This window comes from Bombina bombina, chromosome 2 (assembly GCF_027579735.1).
Source record: "Bombina bombina isolate aBomBom1 chromosome 2, aBomBom1.pri, whole genome shotgun sequence".
Taxonomy (NCBI): Eukaryota; Metazoa; Chordata; class Amphibia; order Anura; family Bombinatoridae; genus Bombina; species Bombina bombina.
The window spans coordinates 875,592,548-875,615,473 of NC_069500.1; the positions used below are offsets into that span (position 1 = coordinate 875,592,548).

Sequence of the window (22,926 nt, forward strand, 5' to 3'; positions counted from 1 at the left end):
GGCTTTTCTGTTTTTAATATGTACCACTAAAATTGTAAGCCTAAATGAATTAATTAATAGTGTTAGTTTGTAGTAACTATTCTAAACTTTGAATATGGGATTTGTATAGTTAATTCTGACTTATTTTTGTGTAGAATAGGCCGTTTCTGTTTTTATACATAGAAACCTACCCATATAAAAAAATATTTTACTGGGAGGATTGGGGTGGAATCTTAGTGCAACAAGAGCAGGTTTGGTGGTCCAGGGGAGGATTGTGGGTCGTCTGGGGTGTGGCCTATCTTCCAGTAACAAGGTCTGTATATATTACAGCAGGCCACTGGCTCCTAAAATTTTACCCCTGGCTCCTATTTTTTGGGGGTTATTCTCCATAGATATATTTACAAATACCACTGTCTGGCTCCTAAAAATATGTCCAGCTCCTAAATATTCTTACTGGTTACTAAATTTTAAACAGATTTGTTGACCCCTGTATTACAGATAGAGAAGACTGTATATATGCGCTTCACCATTCAGGTGCTTGAAAAACTGAAATATCAGTATATTTGTGCTCTATTTATAATTTTTTTCTTCTTTTTTTTAGTGATGTAGGTCCGAGCTGCAAACCTCTAGAATCCTCCCATGACATGGGCAGCACTGAACTCATAAAGAAAGAAAGCACTAAAAACCTCAGCAATGGGACCAACAGTAATGTACAAGCTGCTAAATGCCTGGCCAAACGCCTCTACAAACTGGATGGGTTTAAACGGTCTGATGTTGCAAAGCACTTAGGAAAAAAGTAGGTGGCTCATCCTATTCAAATAGAGATATTTATATTAAAATAACAGTAAGCCGGGACTTGTAAATGTATTTTGGCTTTAAATGTGTATTTGCTCATGTAGGTGTCAATCACAATCTATAGGCTATTTGTTCCTGGAAAGGCTTTTTTTTGGTTTCCTGTCAAATTGGTCTACATGTTTTTTTTCAAGTGATCACGATCTAAAATGGATCAGTTTCATTTGTGTGTTATTTCAGGATTGAAACTGGGAATCCACCCGAAACTGACATACAAAATAGTCCTTTTACACCTCTTAAGGTTATTAAATGCTCATTTACATGTATGAGATTAACCTATTGCAATCCAAATCCATACTGATCACTGCTTAATAATCTGAATACAATTTGGGTATAGGCCTAATAGGGATACTGGACGTGTTTGCTCAATGGCTATATTGACAATATTTTAAAAAACAGTTTTTTTCTATATTTACTTTTAGTCATTTTCAAAGCACCATTTTTTTTTTTTTGCGTGATATACATTTGAAAACAAGAAGACTAGAGTTTTTATTAGAATTACTAGTTTCATCTTCTTAAATTGTATAGTAGCAAGGCACATTTCCTTTAAAAACACGTTCACAAAGGCACAAACTTATTTGAACATGTTTTTTCAGCTACAATATTGCAGGGAAGCGGTTTTATACATTTTACAGTTTGAGTACTGTTAAAATCCAGTTTTAGAATATGACATAAGTCCTTCTAATAGAAACCCTAGTCTTCCTTTCAGATATAGATTACACCAAATAGGAAAATATTGAAAATGTTAAAATATTAAAGTGTCAATATAGCCGAGCCATTGAGGAAAAATATACAGCATACCCATCATAGCTAAATAAAAATGATTTCTCCAACATTGGTGTGTCCGGTCCACGGCGTCATCCATAACTTGTGGTAATATTCTCCTCCCCAACAGGAAATGGCAAAGAGCACAGCAAAAGCTGTCCATATAGTCCCTCCCAGGCTCCGCCCCCCCAGTCATTCTCTTTGCCGCTCTGAACAAGTAGCATCTCCACGGAGATGGTGAAGAGTATGTGGTGTTTAGTTGTAGTTTTTATTCTACTATCAAGAGTTTGTTATTTTAAAATAGTGCTGGTATGTACTATTTGCTCTGAAACAGAAAAAGATGAAGAGTTCTGTTTGTGAGAGGAGTATGATTTTAGCAGCAGTAACTAAAATCGATTGCTGTTCCCACACAGGACTGTTGAGATGAGATAACTTCAGTTGGGGGGAGCAGTTAGCAGATTTTTCTGCTTAAGGTATGACTAGCCATATTTCTAACAAGACTGTGTAATGCTGGAAGGCTGTAATTTTTCCCCTCATGGGGATCGGTAAGCCATTTTCTTAGTCTCAAACAGAATAAAGGGCTTAATATGGGCTATAAAACTGGTAGACACTTTTATGGGCTAGATCGATTGCTTTATTTAGGCATTTTATACAGTTTGATGTTGAAATTCACACTTTATATCTTTGGGGAACGTTTTTTTACGTCAGGCACTGGTTTAGACACCTTCTCAGTCAGGAAGGGCCTTCTCTGTAATAGGCAGAGCCTCATTTTCGCGCCATTACTGCGCAGTTACTTTTGAGAGCAATACATGCAGCTGCATGTGTGTGGGTCTGGAATTAGTTGAAAAGATTCCTAGAAGGCTTCATTTGGTATCGTATACTCCCCTGGGTTTGGTGAAGTCGCAGCAAAGGCTGGGGCTGGGACTGTAAGGGGGTTAAAACTGTAAAAGGCTCCGGTTTCCACATTTTAAGGGTTAACAGCCTGAGATTTGGGGTGCAATGCTTTGAATGCTTTAAGACACTGTGGTGAAAATTGAACAATTCCTTCATAGTTTTTCACATATTCAGTAATAAAGTGTGCCCTGTTTAAAATTTAAAGAGACAGTAACGGTTTTGTTTTAAAACGGTTTTTGTACTTTATTGACAAGTTTAAGCCTGTTTAACATGTCTGTGCCTTCAGATAGACTATGTTCTGTGTGTATGGAAGCCAAAGTGTCTCCCTCTTCAAATATGTGTGATAATTGTGCTATAGCGTCCAAACAAAGTAAGGACAGTACTGCCACAGATAGTAAAGTTGCCCAAGATGATTCATCAGATGAAGGGAGTAGACATAGTTCTACATCATCTCCTTCTGTGTCTACACCAGTTTTGCCCACGCAGGAGACCCCTAGTTCTTCTAGCGCGCCAATGCTTGTTACTATGCAACAATTGACAGCAGTAATGGATAACTCAATAGCAAATATTTTATCCAAAATTCCTGCATTTCAGAGAAAGCGCGATTGCTTTGTTTTAAACACTTTAGAGCAGGAGGGCGCTGATGATAATTGCTCTGTCATACCCTCACACCAATCTGAAGTGGCTATGAGGGAGGTTTTGTCAGATGGGGAAATTTCTGATTCGGGAAGAATTTCTCAGCAGGTAGAACCTGATGTTGTGACATTTAAATTTAAATTAGAGCATCTCCGCGCACTGCTTAAGGAGGTGCTATCTACTCTGGATGATTGTGACAACTTGGTCATCCCAGAAAAATTGTGCAAGATGGACAAGTTCCTAGAGGTCCCGGTGCACCCCGACGCTTTTCCAATACCCAAGCGGGTGGTGGACATAGTGAATAAGGAGTGGGAGAAGCCTGGCATACCTTTTGTCCCTCCTCCTATATTTAAGAAATTATTTCCTATGGTCGACCCCAGAAAGGACTTATGGCAAACAGTCCCTAAGGTCGAGGGGGCAGTTTCTACACTAGCCAAACGCACAACCATTCCTATTGAGGACAATTGTGCTTTCAAAGATCCGATGGATAAAAAATGGAGGGTTTGCTTAAAAAGATGTTTGTACAGCAGGGTTACCTCCTTCAACCTATTTCGTGTATTATTCCTGTCACTACAGCAGCGTGGTTCTGGTTAGAAGAACTAGAAAAGTCACTCAGTAGAGAGACTCCGTATGAGGAAGTTATGGACAGAATTCACGCACTTAAGTTAGCTAATTCCTTTATTTTAGATGCCGCTTTGCAGTTAGCTAGATTAGCGGCGAAAAATTCAGGGTTTGCAATTGTGGCGCGCAGAGCGCTCTTGGTCAGCGGATGTATCTTCCAAGACAAAATTGCTTAATATCCCTTTCAAGGGTAAGACCCTCTTTGGGCCAGAATTGAAAGAGATTATTTCAGATATCACTGGGGGTAAGGGCCATGCCCTCCCACAAGATAGGCCTTTCAAGGCTAAGAATAAGTCCAATTTTCGTTCCTTTCGCAATTTCAGGAACGGACCGGCCTCCAACTCTGCAGCCTCTAGACAAGAGGGTAATGCTTCCCAGACCAAACCAGCTTGGAAACCGATGCAAGGCTGGAACAAGGGTAAACAGGCCAAGAAACCTGCTGCTGCTACCAAGACAGCATGAAGGGATAGCCCCCGATCCGGGACCGGATCTAGTAGGGGGCAGACTCTCTCTCTTTGCTCAGGCCTGGGCAAGAGATGTTCAGGATCCCTGGGCACTAGAAATAGTCTCTCAGGGTTATCTTCTAGAATTCAAGGAACTACCCCCAAGGGGAAGGTTCCACATCTCTCGTTTATCATCAAACCAAATAAAGAGACAGGCATTCTTACATTGTGTAGAGGACCTGTTAAAAATGGGAGTGATACACCCAGTTCCAACTGTGGAACAAGGACTGGGGTTTTACTCAAATCTGTTTGTAGTTCCCAAAAAAGAGGGAACCTTCAGACCAATTCTGGATTTAAAGATTCTAAACAAATTTCTCAGAGTGCCATCGTTCAAAATGGAAACTATTTGAATGATTCTACCTACAATCCAGGAGGGTCAATTTATGACTACCGTGGATCTAAAGGATGCGTATCTACATATTCCTATCCACAAAGATCATCATCAGTTCCTAAGGTTCGCCTTTCTGGACAAACATTACCAGTTTGTGGCTCTCCCATTCGGGCTAGCCACTGCTCCAAGGATTTTCACAAAGGTGCTCGGGTCCCTTCTAGCGGTTCTAAAAGCAAGGGGCATTGCAGTGGCACCTTACTTGGACGACATTCTAATACAAGCGTTGTCTCTTTCAAAGGCAAAGGCTCACACAGACAACGTTCTGGCCTTTCTCATATCTCACGGGTGGAAGGTGAACATAGGAAAAAGTTCCCTGTCTCCGTCAACAAGAGTTCCCTTCTTGGGAACAATAATAGATTCTTTAGAAATGAAGATTTTCCTGACAGATGTCAGGAAGTCAAAGCTTCTAAACGCTTGTCAAGTTCTTCACTCTGTTCTACGGCCTTCCATAGCTCAGTGCATGGAAGTAGTAGGATTGATGGTTGCAGCAATGGACAAAGTTCCTTTCGCGTAAATTCATCCAAGACCATTACAACTGTGCATGCTCAAACAGTGGAATGGGGACTATACAGACTTGTCTCCAGTAATTCAAGTAGATCAGAAGACCAGAGACTCACTCCGTTGGTGGCTGACCCAGGATCACCTGTCCCAGGGAATGAGCTTCCGCAGACCAGAGTGGGTCATCGTCACGACCAACGCCAGTCTATTAGGCTGGGGCGCGGTCTGGGATTCCCTGAAAGCTCAGGGTCTATGGTCCAGGGAAGAGTCTCTTCTCCCGATAAACATTCTGGAACTGAGAGCGATATTCAATGCTCTCAGGGCTTGGCCTCAATTAGCAAAGGCCAGATTCATAAGATTCCAATCAGACAACATGACGACTGTTGCTTACATCAATCATCAGGGGGGAACAAGGAGTTCCCTGGCGATGAGAGAGGTGACCAAAATCATCAAATGGGCGGAGGATCACTCCTGCCACCTATCTGCGATCCAAATCCCAGGAGTGGAAAACTGGGAGGCGGATTATCTGAGTCGTCAGACCTTCCATCCGGGGGAGTGGGAACTCCACCCGGAGGTATTTGCCCAATTGACCCAATTATGGGGCATTCCAGACATGGATCTGATGGCGTCTTGTCAGAACTTCAAGGTTCCTTGCTACGGGTCCAGATCCAGGGATCCCAAGGCGACTCTAGTGGATGCATTAGTTGCGCCTTGGACCTACAACCTAGCTTATGCGTTTCCACCGTTCCCTCTCAGTCCCAGGCTGGTAGCCAGGATCAAACAGGAGAAGGCCTCTGTGATTTTGATAGCTCCTGCGTGGCCACGCAGGACTTGGTATGCAGACCTGGTGAATATGTCATCGGCTCCACCATGGAAGCTACCTTTGAGACAGGATCTTCTAGTACAAGGTCCATTCGAACATCCAAATCTAGTTTCTCTCCAGCTGACGGCTTGGAAATTGAACGCTTGATGTTATCTAAGCGTGGGTTTTCGGATTCTGTGATAGATACTCTGGTACAAGCCAAAAAACCTGTGACTAGAAAGATTTACCATAAAATATGGAAAACATATATCTGTTGGTGTGAATCCAAGGGATTCTCATGGAGTAAGATTAAAATTCCTAGGATCCTTTCCTTTCTCCAAGAAGGTTTGGATAAGGGATTATCAGCGAGTTCTCTTAGATTTCTGCTTTATCTGTCTTGTTACACAAACGACTGGCAGCTGTGCCAAATGTTCAAGCTTTTGTTCAGGCTTTGGTCAGGATCAAGCCTGTTTACAGACCTTTGACTCCTCCCTGGAGTCTAAATTTAGTTCTTTCAGTTGTTCAAGGGGTTCCGTTTGAACCCTTACACTTCATAGATATCAAGTTGTTATCTTGGAAAGTTCTGTTTTTGGTCGCTATTTCTTCTGCGAGAAGAGTTCTGAATTATCTGCTCTGCAGTGTAATCCGCCCTATCTAGTGTTTCATTCAGATAAGGTTGTTTTACGTACTAAACCTGGTTTCCTTCCAAAAGTTGTCTCCAACAAGAATATTAACCAGGAAATAGTTGTGCCTTCTTTGTGCCCGAATCCAGTTTCAAAGAAGGAACGTTTGTTACACAATTTAGATGTAGTCCGTGCTTTAAAGTTCTATTTAGAAGCAACAAAGGATTTCAGACAAACGTCTTCTCTGTTTGTCGTTTATTCTGGCAAGAGGAGAGGTCAAAAAGCTACTGCTACCTCTCTTTCCTTTTGGCTGAAAAGCATCATCCGATTGGCTTACGAGACTGCCAGACGACAGCCTCCTGAACGAATTACGGCTCACTCTACTAGGGCTGTGGCTTCCTCATGGGCCTTCAAGAACGAGGCTTCTGTTGATCAGATATGTAAGGCAGCGACTTGGTCTTCTCTGCACACTTTTGCCAAATTCTACAAATTTGATACTTTTGCTTCTTCGGAGGCTATTTTTGGGAGAAAGGTTTTGCAAGCCGTGGTGCCTTCTGTTTAGGTAACCTAATTGGCTCCCTCCCTTCATCCGTGTCCTAAAGCTTTGGTATTGGTTCCTACAAGTTATGGATGACGCCGTGGACCGGACACACCAATGTTGGAGAAAACAGAATTTATGCTTACCTGATAAATTACTTTCTCCAACGGTGTGTCCGGTCCACGGCCCGCCCTGGTTTTTTAATCAGGTTTGATAAATTTCTTTCTTTAACTACAGTCACCACGGCACCCTATAGTTTCTCCTTTTTTTCTCCTGTCCGTCGGTCGAATGACTGGGGGGGCGGAGCCTGGGAGGGACTATATGGACAGTGCGAGTGTGACTTAGAGACAAACATTAACAGAAAGAGACTGCTCTATGTCATTTGTAATTGTTGGGGTCTGGAACTCACTTTTCCTGCAGTTCCCCTTAGCTTTACAGGATATCACACACTCAATACAAATACATATGTAAATTAACATATACATATGTAAATGTGTGCCCTGCTCACTGCAAACGAACTATACAATAACAATGAATAGAGCTTTAGTGAATCAATACCATGTATGCAAATTCACCTCTAAAATGTCTCTATTGGACATGTGCAACATAATAGAATGATTCTAAATAGTCAATTTCTGGGCTTTATTAAGCGCCTTTAGGTGTTGATTTTGAAAAGGCTAACATGGTCTCGAAAAGCTTTTGAAAGCTATCTTGAAAATGGATTTTGACCACGAGAACTTTTCGGCTGCTTGATAAAAAAAGGGCTTTTCTCGAAGAACCTAACATATCATTGTGGTTGTGGGAAATAGCAAAACATGTGCTATTGTGATTGTGTCAAAACAAGAAGTGTCCTTTTTGGCCAGAAAAAAACAGCCGAAAACATGCTGGCTGATTGATTGTGATTGACTCTGTAGTTGCTATATTCAGGTTTTAAAATGCCCCAGGCTCTCTTAAATTATTGCACCCTCACACCCTGCCTGTAATAAGCTATAATATGGTTATAAATACACAGAGAGACACCTTTTTTCTTCTTAAAACGGGGAGAGTCCACAGCTGCATTCATTACTTTGTGAAATACAGAACCTGGCCACCAGGATGAGGCAAAGACATCCCAGCCAAAGGCTTAAATACCTCCCCCACTTCCCTCGTCTCCCAGTCATTATTTGCCTTTGTCACAGGAGGTTGGCAGAGAAGTGTTGGAAGATTACAGAGTAGTCTCTTATGGAGGGTAGTACTCTTCGAGATGGGACGGGAGTTTTAAGTAGTCCTGTCACCCTCTCAGTGAGAGCATGGACGAAAGTTAGAGTCCAGAGATGCAGGGAGAGTCTGCGAAACCATCCCGACTCAGAAGCAATGCTACTATCTGTCAAACTTGATTGACCGTGTTACTGTTCCACGGCATAGATTCCGGTAATATCGTTTCATTTTCCTTTCATTGTGGGAAGTAATGTGAATGATAGAAGACAGGGTCTCAGTGGGACTCCTTTATCTTTATGGAATCAAGGGTTAATATCTCCTGAGGGGGGGGGGTTATTGAGCAGTGGGAGACTTTAATCATGTTTGTTATGTGATTCTGTCTGCTTATGTGTAGAAATGTTGGGGCTCATGGCTATTACAGAACGTACATTTTTTTTGAGCTACGTAGTTCTTGTGGACTGGCGCGCTTTTCTTTGGCCTACATGTCGCACCTCGTGACCGGGCGTGGTCATGTTTTTGTTCTCCATTTCTATATTAATGACTGAGTGTTGGTGGAGAGGATCCGTTTCTCTACTTGTCTGGGTCATAGGAGGTGGTGAGTGCCCCAGCCATTGGGGGTGTAAGGTGCCAGTTGCTTTTGTCCATAATTTAATAAGTCAAGCTATGGAGGATTCTGATTGTTCGGAGAAGGATTTCTCTGATTCAGATTCTCTTACTTGCGTAGATTGTGGGGAGGCCAGGGTTAATCAGCCCAATCATTTATGTTTTGTATGCCGTAATAGAGTGCTCTCTTCTCCCTCTGGGAGAGGTTAGAGGCCCCTGAGCCATCCGCCCCTCTGAGAATTCTGTGTCCCATGAGGTGTGTTCCCTAGAATATTCTGTTCCTAAAAAGGCAGTTGTCCCGTATACCGTTACCCCTTCTCCGGAAGGAGCTTTATTTCCACCAGAGGTTACTGCATGGTTCCGCATGGCCATATCTTACATCTTCCTAATTGCAAGCGAAGAGTTCATCCGTGTTCCCTAAACCTGGGGGTGTCAGGTGCGAATTTGATTATATTGGATGTTTCCTTTGGGGAAGCGGTTACTCTGAGGCTTCAGGGGTACAGCCTTCAGGGTGGGGCCCTTCAGATGCCCCGCCGGAGGTGGATTTTGCCTTTAGATTCAGACTGGCGCGTCTGCGTGTACTGCTGCGGCATGTGTTGGCGGCCTTGGAGTATACCAGTTCTGATTCGTCGACGGATCCTCAGGCTCCTGAATCTGACTGCGAACAGCGCTAGACGAGTGGAGGGATGAGATCCTACTCCTGGTCGTCTTTTGTTTTTGTGTGTCTAATCCTAGTTCTGAGCTCCTGAGGATTAGGATATCTGACAGGCAGATCCTGTTAGTGCTTCCATTCCTCTTTGGCGTTCACCTGCGGGTGCAGCCTATTTTTCTTTGATCCGGTTAGGATGTGTTTTATTTCTTTATTTTGGAGCTTGTGACTGTTGTAGAATTTTCCTTTTAGAAAAATTATTTTTTGGGATTTTGATGCTAGCGATTTTATGGTCACGATAGATGTTACTTCCGGGGGAAGTTTAAAAAAACAAACAAAAAACAACAGCATATTTTAAGACCATGTTTAAGCCTCATGGTTTATTTGTCTGTTGTTTGTTTGTTTAGTCTAGCCCTACTAGGGTTTAGAACTTTCAATTGACCCTTGATCAGTTCGCTTGTACCCTGGTCAGCAAGCTGGTCCTGGTTGGGTACTAGTTCACTCTGTTCTTTTGAGGTTTATATCAGACATATTGTATACTTGACAACAGGCTGGTCCTGTTTGGGTACTAAGTTTTCTTACTTCTTGTTACGAGGTTGTTTTCTTGTTTTCTACAAGTTACAGGAGGCCCTTCTATCCTAGATGTCAGGCTGGTCCTAGTTTATTTCATCTTGGTGGGGCGTCTGATGTTTGGTCATACTCGATACTAAGTGTTTTCTCCATGCATAGCTCACGTGGTTTGCTGGGATTACAAATTCTGCTATGGCAGTATATTTGTAGTTCCGGAGGTCCTTTGGACAGGAGCTAGAGTCCTCCCTTCCGAGGGGTGGGATCAGATGACTGCATGGAGATCTCCAGTACCTGTTGTAGGGGGTGATTTTTTTCCCCTCTATTGGTATTCCTTGTGGATTAATTTGTCCGATTTTCAGATCTCTTTCGCCAGTGTTTCTCTCCTCTTTTTTGAGGATTGCTGTACTTTCGCTTCCTCTTGCCTTTGGGGTAGGACTTTCGGTCATCTGGTTGAGGAGTCCCGGTTCTTAGGGACCGTTTTTTTACCTTGCAGTATCCTCTTTTTGATCCTATATACTTGGGGATCTGGGGGATTGTTATGCTGTCTCTCTTGCCATTGCCTGATAGGAGTTTTAGGATGCTCGTTAATTAATTAATTCCTTGAGTTGTATGTTTTCCTAGGTTGATCCAGACTGGATCATGTGGTTCTGATCTCTTTTGGTTCCTCCTTTGTTTTCGGACTTTGTGGGTGTTGTCTTAGTAACCTTTTGGGGCTGAGTGGGCAGCTACTGGGATACATCATGAGCGTTCAGAGTTCAAGACCCCATGGGGGTTTGGCATGCATCAAGTTTTGTGCAAATTTCATTTCCAGGTAACTTTGTGGGTGTTCCGCAAGGTTTTTGGTTTTGATCCGACGCCTGGTTTTGGGGATCCGTTTTTTTAACCTAGTCCTTGTCTTTGACGTGGCATTTTGGTTAATCTGTTTTCCAGATTTTAATAGTTTTAAATCTGTCCGGCGTTCAGTAGTAGGCTTATTTTCCTGGTCCTGGGGAAATCTCCTTGTTCCTACTGGGGCAGTTCTTTTTCTCTCTTCTGGAGAGATGGAGAAAGTTTTTCCTTGGAATTTCTTTACTGGAATATGTTACGGGTACCAGACTGCAAGGGTTAAACCCCCTACTCCCCTACTACCTCACCCCTGTTGTTTCTCAGCGGTTTTGGGCTCCTCAAAGCAACCGTGATCTCTAGAAGCCTCCTGTTGCTTGTTTTGTTCCACTGGAACTTGAAGAGCTGGTCTCTGACCGTAAAAACCCTCCTTGGCTGTCCGGGCTCCTGGAACTCCCGGTCGGCCACCTCACGACAGACACCCGCCTAAGTCCTCTCAGGCTGGCCCGGCTCCTGGAACTCCCGGTGGCCACATAACAGCAGGACACCCGCTAACTTTACCCCTGGTCGCTACAGCGGCCCTTTGCCCCAGAGCTCTGCTTTTTTGGGGATTGGTAGCCCCTAGGGAGGACAAGATGTGGGGGAATTACCGGAGGGTAGCTCCTTTGGGAACCTGGGGTTTTGGACACCCCTACCCCCATAAATTCAACGGACTGTATCCCCGGTTCCCAGTAACAAATCACGCTGCTTTTTGGACTGTGGCATCTGGGGTCCTGGGAGTCTGTGGGACTATGGCTGCTATGGAGGCGCCGGTCTGTCTGGAGGGGCGGCAATGGCGGGAAAATTGTGGGATTGCCCAGTTTCTTATCAAGATGAGCTTTGTGTATAAAAAGAGTGTATATTTTACAATAAAATCTGTTCCTGTTTCACCTGAATGCTAGTGTGTCTAGTTGTTTGGGTGGGCTCCAGCTAAAATCACTTTCCTGGGCTACATAGCAGCCTGTTCCAGGCAGAGGAAGGATCCTCTGGCAGAGCTACCTAGTCTGGGTAGCTGGAGTCTGCTACAGGGTGGGACCCTGAATACTGGTGCTGTTGGGCATCAGGGGTGGCTACAGGCGGTGGTCACTTGCCAGCTACATAGTTGCAGTCGGCAGGGAGGAAGTAGGACCCGTTTGGCGAAGCTACCCAGTCGGGGTAGCCAGGGTATCAGTCACAGAATACTCCTGGGTTTCTTCCTTTTCCTTCTATTTGGAAGGATCTGGTCTACTGCACCTATCATCATCTGACTCCTGCTTATCTGATTCTTCCCTTCTTCAGTTAGGGAGAATGTGGTGTGGGAGTTTGTTTGTTGTTTCCCTTGCCATTGTTCATGGAGAGTTTTTCATTTGTGTGCTTCTAGAGAGTGGGACTTTTGTCTCCTCAGAGGTTTTTGTGCTCAGTGGAGTTCAGATTTTAGAGTGATCTCTAACTGGGATCCTTATGGTTCTAATTGATGGGCAGTTAGCTTGTCATCTTCCATATTTTTGTTCTTATCCCTGCTTCGGTTGAAGTAGTTTTTTTATCGGGTATCCGGGTTGTGTCAGGCTGTGGTGCCATCAGAATGGGCCGACTTTTTGTTCCCGCCCGTTTGCATTCAGTGTTCTCTTTAAGCTTGGGTATTGATTTCCCAAAAGTAATGAATGCAGCTGTGGACTCTCCCAGTTTTAAGAAGAAAAACTTAAATTATTCTTACCTTATAATTTTCTTTTCTTCTGTACGGGGAGAGTCCACAGCTCCCCGCCCATTTTTTTCTGTGAGCGGCCTTCTATTCTTTTTTTTTTATTCGTTCTTCTGGCACCTTTTTTCACCCTGATATTTATCCTACTGTTCCTTGTTCCCTTGGCAGAATGACTAGGGGATGAGGGAAGTGGGGGAGGTATTTAAGCCTTTGGCTCGGGTGTCTTTGCCTCCTCCTGGTGGCCAGGTTCTGTATTTCTCAGAAGTAATGAATGCAGCTGTGGACTCTCCCCGTACAGAAGAAAAGAAAATTATCAGGTAAGCATAATTTAAGTTATATACACAGTACACAGGTGCACACACACAGGCACACTAATTAGAGTGCAACAGTCACATTTATTTATGTACACTCACAAACTCAAAAGCAAAATCATCACAACTAACACATATGTAACAAGGGACATACAATTCATTATATACACAGCAACACACTCATATTTGTTTGTAATAAGCCAATTTGTCTACACAGTATGTACTTCTTTATAAATTGTAGATTTATGACATAATTCAATGAATACTGTATGAATACTGTATGCAAAGTGATTAAACTGCTATAATAACAACAACTATACAACCATTTTGTTCATGTGTTTATTTTCAGCAATGAATTCAGTAGGCTTGTGGCTGAAGAGTACATTAAATATTTTGATTTTACGGGGATGTCCCTTGATCAATCACTCAGGTAAGTGATGTACATTTCATAGTTCTTATTTATACAGGTATGAAATATAGAAGGTCATAATAAAAAAAGTTATTGTTGGGAATTATGCTGCTGGATTGAAAGGAAATGAATTAGAGTACATGATGTATTATGTTTGCCCTTCCTCTGTATGTAACAAGGATATAAATATATTTTTATAATGCGGTCATTTTGTAATGATTGACTGAACGCTATACAGAAAACAAGAAGCATTATGTAGATAACATAACAGAGAGGTGGTGCAGGAAGGTGAAAATAAACACATGTAAAGACAGCCTCAGTGTGATATTGTGTGATGTCTCGTTTGATATTGGTTTGATATTGTCTATACAGAACATGTTTCCAGCTGACTGGCATTATGAAGCAGTTGGGGGCAGTGTAAGTTATCCAAAGCACAAATTAATTGCATCATTTTACATCAATTAAATTATAGATAACTTGCAGAACAAATATTGAAATAAACTATTAGCTAATTTTAGATCAATATTGGCTTAAACCTGGTGTTCAATAAAATTAGCCTGAGGAAGTACCCATCGAGGGCTAGGTTACGAGTGTAGTGCTATTTATCGCTTCTGGTTGTGCGTTTATTCCACTAGAAGTAAGATTTTTGCAAGGGTCGGGTAGCTCCTGTATTACAAGTTGAAAGTAAAAAGTTTTCGCACAAGCACTAACCCTACAACACACTGTTGTTTGGATATGTTGCACCCATTGGCCATCTTCCAAAGCCACCCCAGGATTGGTGGTTGTAAGGTTTAAAAAGCTGTATTGGCCACAAACTAATTAGCCTCTGAAGAAGCGCATCTACGCATGCGCGAAACGCGTCAGGCGTTCCTCACTGTGACCCTTTGTACTTTACTTTGTTTACTTAGACTTGTTTTGGATTTTTGCAATAAACAAGTTTTCCCAGCAAACAACTTTGAGTCAACAGACTTTTTTCCTTTTTTGAACTTTATTCTATAGCGGAGGATATACCGCATATTGATCTGTTGTTCCAGTAGCCTAACCAGCGTTGATTTCCGGGTCTGCCCGGAACTACAATACCCACAGTGCACCTAGCGACGTCACGGGGAGTGCAAGAGCATACCACGTTACCAGAGCCGGATCTCCAAGCACGCCAAGAAGGACCCACACGCTGCACCCCCACGGAAGGGTTTCCACACCAGTCCGAGGAGAAGTACAGCAGTGCGCCCAGGCACCCCACCAAGTCTTGTGGAGGGTAAGAGATCTTCCGGACAGCACTACAATGACTGTTTATGACCTCTGCACTTAGACACCCGTGACAACTAGGTTGGAGTGGCATCTACACTATCACCCGATAAGTACGGAGCTTAACACCAGGAACCAACGCTGGGACTTTTGTATGTACTGTACATTGACTGTTGTCCCTGACAAATACGGATTTTACTGGGACTGATTCCCTGGAAATATGAGGGTGTTATATTTAAACTATCCATAACCCCTTTTGGGAATCCTCATACTGAACACTTGCTTTGCTCTTTGATTATTCTAACTATATGACATAAGGGTCTCAGTGAGTCTCTGTTAGTATCTTGGAATCGAGGGTTAATATCTCCTGAGGGGGGTTATTGAACAGGGGGGTTTATAATCATGTTTGTTATGTGATTCAACCTGCTTATGTGTGATATTTATGGGCTTGTGGTTGGAACTTTGAGGCCTTTGGAAGTGACCCAGCCTTTTGGTTGGGCGCGCTTTTCTGGACTGTTCGGTTCACCTTGTGTTTGGGCGTGGTTCCGTTCCCCATTTCCGCATTCCTGACCGTGTGGCAAATGAGATATTCTAGTCTGCAGGGGTCTGGTCATAGGAGGTGGTGAGTGCCCCAGCCATTGTGGGTGTCAGGTGCTGTTTTTGTTTTCATACTTTAGTCCATATTGATATTTCCTCTATCCAGTTATGGAGGATTCTGATGCTGAGACTGTGCTCGTTTTAGATTCAGTTACGGAGGATTCTGATACCGATATTATTTTGATTTCAGATTCTGTGTCCGGTGACGAATCCGGATTGGCCTTGTTGACACATGTCGACCAGTTTTGTTCCGTATGCCATTTTAGAGCGCCTTGTTCCTCGGGCTCGGGGAATCAAGGGACTGCTGAGCCATCCTCCACTGGGTGTCCTGTCCACCGAGAGGCGAGTTCCCTACCAATTTATACTTCTACACATGCGGGTAACCCAGTTTCTGATTCCTCCATGCAGGGTGGCGTGTTCCCCCTGGAGGTTGCAGCACGTTTTTGCTTCCACATAATGTTGGCGATTGTTCGTCTGCAGAGTCCAGACGTTTCTTTGAGAATGTGCTTGTGTCCTATTGTCCCGGGCCTTCCGCCTTGGGGAGGGCCTCTACAGTTCCCCGCAGGTGTAACTATTCCTGAGTGTTGTGCCTTTCGTTACAGGATTTTTGCGCCTTCGCGTATTGCTCAGACATGTTTTTCAATTATTGAATGACCCTATCATTACCAGATACAGGGATTTTCAGTCTGCTAATTCCAATGGTGCACCTCATTAGACATTTGGGGATGAGGTAATCTCCTGATTGTCATTTGTTTGAGATCTTTCCCAGTTTTTGAAAGATAGGGCTCCGTTTGGCTGGTCCTGCGGTTAGGCCTGTGTCTTTTTGGGCGTTAACCTCCGGGTTGCCTTATATTTTATTTATATCCGATGGGATGTCTTTTATTTGTTTTTGTTTCCTTCGGGAGCCTTCTGGGATTGATACTCTTTATTACTTCTTCGGAAGTTTGTTTTGGACATGTTAGTCCTATGTTAAATATGTCTGTTTTCTGTTTTTTATCCCCTATGAGGGAGAATTTATGCAGCTTGCCGGTTAGGACGCTAGGTGCAGGCTGGTCCTGCTGGGTTTGTTCGGTCTTGCAGCTGTTCAGACACGTGGCGCTGTTCTGCTTGGCTGGTTCGGTAGAAGCGCAGAGTGCTCAGGTTATCATGTTCAACTAAGCATTCGAGAGGACCTGTGGGAAGGATTGTTTCAGTCCTTATAGCCTTCAGTCATAGATGGGCGGAACAGGAACAGGGTCCTTTTGTTCATCAGAATCTAGATTGTCTGAGGCTGACTGCATGGAGATTGAACACTTAGTCTTAGCCAAGAGATATTTTTCTGAGAGAGTGATTGATACTCTCATTCAAGCTAGAAAGTCAGTCACTCGTCACATCTATCATAAGCTGAGGAGGACCTACTTATTCTGGTGTGAGGAGCGTGGATTCCCCTGGCCTATGGTCAGGGTGTCCAGGATTCTTTCCTTTCTCCAAGATGGTTTGGAGAAGGGACTTGCCGCTAGTTCCTTGAAGGGACAGATCACGGCTCTATCTGTATTATTACACAAGAGGCTTGCTAAGCTTTTTGATATACAGTCTTTTGTTCAGGCTCTGTCTAGGATCAGGCCTGTGTTTAGACATTCCGCTGACATTCATGCTGACAAGGCTGTTCTTCATACTGGGTTGTGTTTTTTCACTAAGGTTGTGTCTGATCGCAAACATCAATCAGGAGATTGTGGTTCCTTCCTTGTGTCCTAATCCTTCTTCGAAGGAACGATTACTTCATAATCTGGATGTGGTTCGGGCTTTGAAATTCTATCTTCAGGCCACAAAGGATTTTAGACAGACTTCGGCATTGTTTGTTGTCTATTCTGGGAAGTGCAGAGGGCAGAAGGCTTCTTCCACTTCCATATCTTTTTGGTTGAGGAGCATTATTCGATTAGCATATGAAACAGCAGGACATTCAGAGGATTATGGCTCATTCAACTAGGGCTGTGGCTTCATCTTGGGCCTTCAAGAATGAGGCCTCTATGGAGCAGATTTGTAGGGCGGCTACCTAGTCCTCCTTACATACCTTTTCAAAGTTTTTCAAATTTTGACGTCTTTGCTTCGGCTGAAACAGCTTTTGGGAGAAAGGTTTTGCAGGCTGTGGTGCCCTCAGAATAGGGTTCACCTCTCTTTTACCCTCCCGTTTTCATTCAGTGTCCTCTAGAGCAGGGGTCGCCAACCTTTCGGACCTCAGGGACCACTAAACAAACACATTTTCAATCCTGTGGACCACTAACATGAATTTTTAAAGAAAGGCACAAATATCTATAATGTGTGTGTGTGTGTGTGTATATATATATATATATATATATATATATATATATATATATATATATATATATATATATATACAGGTAGCCCTCAGTTTACGCCAGGGTTAGGTTCCAGAAGGAATGGTTGTAAATTGAAACCGTTGTAAATTGAAACCCAGTTTATAATGTAAGTCAATGGGAAGTGAGGGAGATAGGTTCCAGGCTCCTCTCAAAATTGTCATAAGTAACACCTAATACATTATTTTTAAAGCTTTGAAATGCAGACTTCAAATGCTAAACAGCATTATAAACCTAATAAAATAATCACACAACACAGAATATATAATTAAATTAAGTTAAATGAACAAAAGCATTTGCTAAACAGCATTATAAACCTAATAAAATAATCACACAACACAGACTTCACTTGCATTTTTCTGCATACAGTTCTTTCTATGCATTCCAATTAGGACTGATTTATAGAGAGGAAGATCTTGTTCCTTTGAAATCTGCTCGATAGCTCAGGTCTGGTTAAACTGATTAATTTCAGCTTGCTTGGCTTTGCCGCAACACAAGCAGACAGCTCCACCTACTGGCTATTTTAATAAATGCACTGCTTCTCAATGCTTTTCAATAACAGTCACATGACTGGAAAAAAAGGTTGTTATTCTGAAACGTTGTTAATTGAACCGTTGTAAAAAGAGGGCCACCTGTATATATACACATATACATACTGTACATAACTAGTGTAACCATAGCTAAATTTACATTATGTATATATTTACACATTTTTAAGAATAATGTTTGTGGAATTAACTAACTGAATAACAGAACTGAGAAAATACTTCCGAATGACAGATGAAGGGTGAGTGCCAACTTTTGAGCTGCAGAGGCAGACAGTGGGGAAAAATAGAATTATGTTTAAAAGGACCACAAGACTTTCAAGTTACCTCCCCAGTTAGGAATTGTTCAAAACTACTTATGATAATGGACAGACATTGGAGTCATAAATTAAGTTTATATCAGAAAGCTCTCAATATGGATGTAAGCTAACCAAGACTGATGTTACTGGCAATTACTGTAATACTGGTGGGATATGGCTGATCTGCTGTATGGCAATTAATGGAATTCAGGTGGAATGGATTTATGTCTTGGAAAATTATTAGAATGAAAAATAATTAATATTTAATAAAAAAAATAAAAAAAAATGGAGGGGAGGAAGACAAACAGTGATGTAAGTCCATCTGAAGGAATTTGGAAAACTACTACAAAGAGACAGGTAAAGGGAAGAAAATAAATGAAATATAAGAGATTTTTTTTTTTTTTTTTAAAGATTTTCTTTTTTTATATACTATAATTCCACTATTTGAAGCCAAGACTATATCAACCTCTCTGAACAGCGCGCCGGGCAGGAGGAGTTAAATATACATTCTAGCTACGCAAGTTGCGCAGTACTACGCAACGTGCGTTGGGAGATTGTAATTTAATTCCTCCTCCGGTTTTCACTGATGTCCAGTGGGGAGTTGCGGCACGATGAAGGTGACACCATCAGAGAAGATTAATTCCTGCTTGATGGTGTCAGGGACCACCAACATCTTCTCGTGGACCATCAGTGGTCCACGGACCACTGTTTGGACCGCTGCTCTCTAGAGCTTGGGTATATGTTTCCCACAAGTAAGGAATGAAGCCATGGACTCTCCTCATATTAAGATGGAAAACAAAAATTATGCTTACTTGATAATTTCTTTTCCATCTGTATGAGGAAAGTCCACGGCCCCCGTCCTTTTTTCTCCGTTGGGCGCACCAAAATTTTTTGTTTGTTCTTCTGGCACCATTTATACCCTGATATTTATCCTACTGTTCCTTGTTCCCTCTGCAGAATGACTGGGGGATGAGGGGAGTGGCGGAGGTATTTAAGCCTTTGGCTGGGGTGTCTTTGCCTCCTCTTGGTGGCCAGGTTCTGTATTCCCACAAGTAAGGAATGAAGCCGTGTACTCTCCTCATACAAATGGAAATGAAATTATCAGGTAAGCATAATTTATGTTTTCACAGTTATATACCTATATTTTATTTTTCATATTTCAATTATCCTTTCATATGTATTCAATATGTATTCCTCTAGCTGATATGTAGACTGTCAAGTTGACACTTATGAGCATAATACATTGATGAGGTAGTGTATAGCTAGACGGTGTATTACACCGTCTATAATGATAAAAATCAGTAATTGACTATATTTGATCTATGTATTTCTGTATGTCAATGTATTATTATATATATCATTTTTTTGCGCCAGTCTGTGTTTTGAGGCATTCAAGCCCTCTGCTTTTGCACGTATGTTGGATAATCCATACATGTTTTATGTATATAATATATAATCTATATGTGTGTTATATATATTTTATTTTTATTTTTTTATTTGTACACATCTAAGCATGCATTGAATTGACTAATCACATATGGCACCATCTTCTCTTCTTGTGTATAATTTGTGTAACCATTATCTTCTATCTACTTCTAACTTGTTTTTTTGATGGGAATATTAGTGATATTCTGCTGTTATATAATTTAGCATCATTGCATTGTGCATTTATTTGCATATATATATATATGTGTGTTTTTGTAAGTTGGTTTTAGCCAATGATTATGCATTACATATGTTTAAATAGGTACTGTGTGCCAGACTTACTAGGCTATGATTACTGCTTCCGCCGAAACGCGTAAGCCAGTCTGACACACAGCACCCCATCACATCTCCATGACTGCTGTATCTATTTTTTAAGGATTTTGAATAAAGGTTGTTTTTATATACACATATTTATATACACATATTAACACATAAATATATATGTATATATTCAAATACATATATATATATATTTACACTTTGCTTCACATCGCTGCGCGACTCACCCCCTTCGTTGCGCTACGTTCTCAGACGAATCTGATGGCATGAGAACGAAGCTCCCGTTGGAGCCTATTTAAGCAAACTCTCGCACTTGTAATCTAGCCCTTAGTATTTTAATATTCTTTATAATCAACCAGATTGTATGTTTTGCATAGCGTTATTTTTCTCCATGCGTGTAGTAATTACTGTCCTGCTTTTCTTTCCATAGGTATTTCTTTAAAGCTTTTTCACTTATAGGGGAGACTCAGGAAAGGGAGAGAGTCTTAATCCACTTCTCCAACAGATATTTTCAGTGCAATCCAAACAGCATGTCCTCTGCAGGTATTTATACACCATAGTTCATGTATGTGCGAAAAGCAATGTACACGGTCAATAGCAAGACGTATTTTTTGGGGGAAAAGAAATGATATTATCACAGTATGGTCTCTTAGTTAAACGTACGCCAAGCTTATTTACGTTAATTTCCTCTATTTTTGTTACCGCTGGGCTGGAGGCTTTTAATATCTACTTTCAAAGATTCAGCTATATCATTGGCTTGTAAAACAATCCATTTAAAGATTACAGACTATTTATTGTGATGTACTGAGATCCCCAGTAGTGCATTCATTGGACACCTTCATATTTAGATTTGTTTCTCCATCATAAAAGCATTAGATTTGAGTTATTACAAAATAGGGTCATTTAATCCCACTGCAATGTTTTAACAGGACCACTTAACATGTAATTTCCTTTACTGCTTTACAGTTGAGTGAAAATGTTTCCTATCATGTTATTTTAAATAGAACACACACTCTAGGTAATATCTATTATAATATTTTAATTCCTTATTTTCTATACTAGAAACGTATCTCGGTATAAATTATTTGTGACTAGCTTATATACGACTAGTTTTAAATAAAAAATTACCTTCTGTTTTGAGTTTAAAGGGCCACTAAAGTCAAAATAAAAGTTGCATGTTTCGGATGAAGCATGCAATAAAAAAAAAGTTTCAATATATCTTCCATTATCAAAATGTGCACATTCTTTTCATATGCACACTTTCTGAGGCTCCGAGGGCACAGTATATGCATTTTGTGATTGACTGATGGCTGTCATGATACAGGGGAAGGAAAACAGGATTAAAGGGACAGAGTTTACCCTAGCATTTTCTCCCCTTTAATTTGTATTATCCATTTTACCTGCTGTAGTGTATTAAATTGTTTACCAATAATTTATTTACCTTTTATATCAGAATTTTAAAAAGCTGATTTTGTTTGTGGTATCCCTACCTATGCTGAAACTTTCTATACTTAGTATTGGCTATAGAAAAGCTGTGTAAGCAAAGCCAGTGAGGAGGTAGGGGAGATAAGCAATAACATGTTAATTTCCAATTGTCCTCTCTAAGGGCCCGATTCTATAATGCTCTCTGGCTTGGTGAGATTCAATAAGATGCCTTGTTAGTATTGTCAGGCCACTCAGTGATTGTTTTAAAGACATTTTGTACTTTGAGAACTATGCATCTCATTAAGGAGAGTTAACTTATATGCTTTATGTTAAAGCGACAGTCAAGTCAAAATTAAAGTTTCATGATTCAGATAGCGCATGCATTTTTAAACATCTTTCCAATTTACTTTTATCATCAAATTTGCTTTGTTTTTTGGTATTCTTTGTGGAAAGCTAAACCTAGGTTGGCCCATAAACTGATTTATAAGCTGTTGAAGGGCACCTCTATCTTATCTCAGTGCATTTTGACAGTTTTGCACCGCTAGACAGTGCTAGTTCATGTGTGTGCCATATAGATAAGATTGTGCTCACTCCCGTGAAGTTATTTATGAGCCAGAGGCTTAGATACACACAGAGGTAAAAAATGTATTAATATAACAGTGTAGGTTATGCAAAAGTGGCGAATGGATAATAAAGGAATTATCTAGCTATTTAAACAAACTTACTTTACAAGATAACGCTCAGTAAAATAAGATGATTTCTTTACGTGGCGGCGATATTTTTAGAATCAGGTTCTAAGTATTGGGCTTTGGTATACAGACAAAGATAATATAAACAAGTATGTCTGTGTACAAAAAGTGATACAATAAGGATATCTGATTTCCCTGCAAGCTCAATTCATTTTAATGGGTTGTGATTTCAAAGAACAAAACCAGCTTTTTTAAATTAAAAATTAAAATAAACATAAAGAAGCAATTTCACATACATTTTATACTCTGCAGCTGGTATAACAAGTCATGCGAAACATTTTTAGAGAAAAACAATTTTACCGTACATTGTTCCAGAAAATATTCTACTGCTCATTTCAAATTCAAAGTACGTGCTATTGCATTGTCTTTTTATTGTGTATTTGCCAGTTATTAAATTCTACTGCATTTAGTGGCGCTTTAAATCTGAAAGCACCTTTAAAAAAAAAACATAATTCACAACTCACTTTTTGGCCTGAAAATGACTTAAAGGGACACTAAACCCAAATTTTTTTCTTTCATGATTCGGATAGGGCATGCAATTTTAAGCAACTTTTGAATTTACTCCTAT

The 22,926-nt window shown here is 41.2% G+C and overlaps 1 protein-coding gene across 4 annotated transcripts in view; it reads left to right on the forward strand.

Annotated features, from left to right (window-relative positions):
* PSD3 (pleckstrin and Sec7 domain containing 3) overlaps window positions 1-22,926 on the forward strand; it is a 1,090,324-nt gene that overhangs the window by 396,112 nt on the left and 671,286 nt on the right. For all 4 annotated transcript variants that reach the window (XM_053703211.1, XM_053703212.1, XM_053703213.1 and 1 more), the window contains 3 exons: window positions 581-775; window positions 13,321-13,401; window positions 20,615-20,727. In XM_053703211.1, the coding sequence (XP_053559186.1) occupies window positions 581-775; window positions 13,321-13,401; window positions 20,615-20,727 (389 nt within the window). The remainder of the gene's footprint in view (window positions 1-580; window positions 776-13,320; window positions 13,402-20,614; window positions 20,728-22,926) is intronic.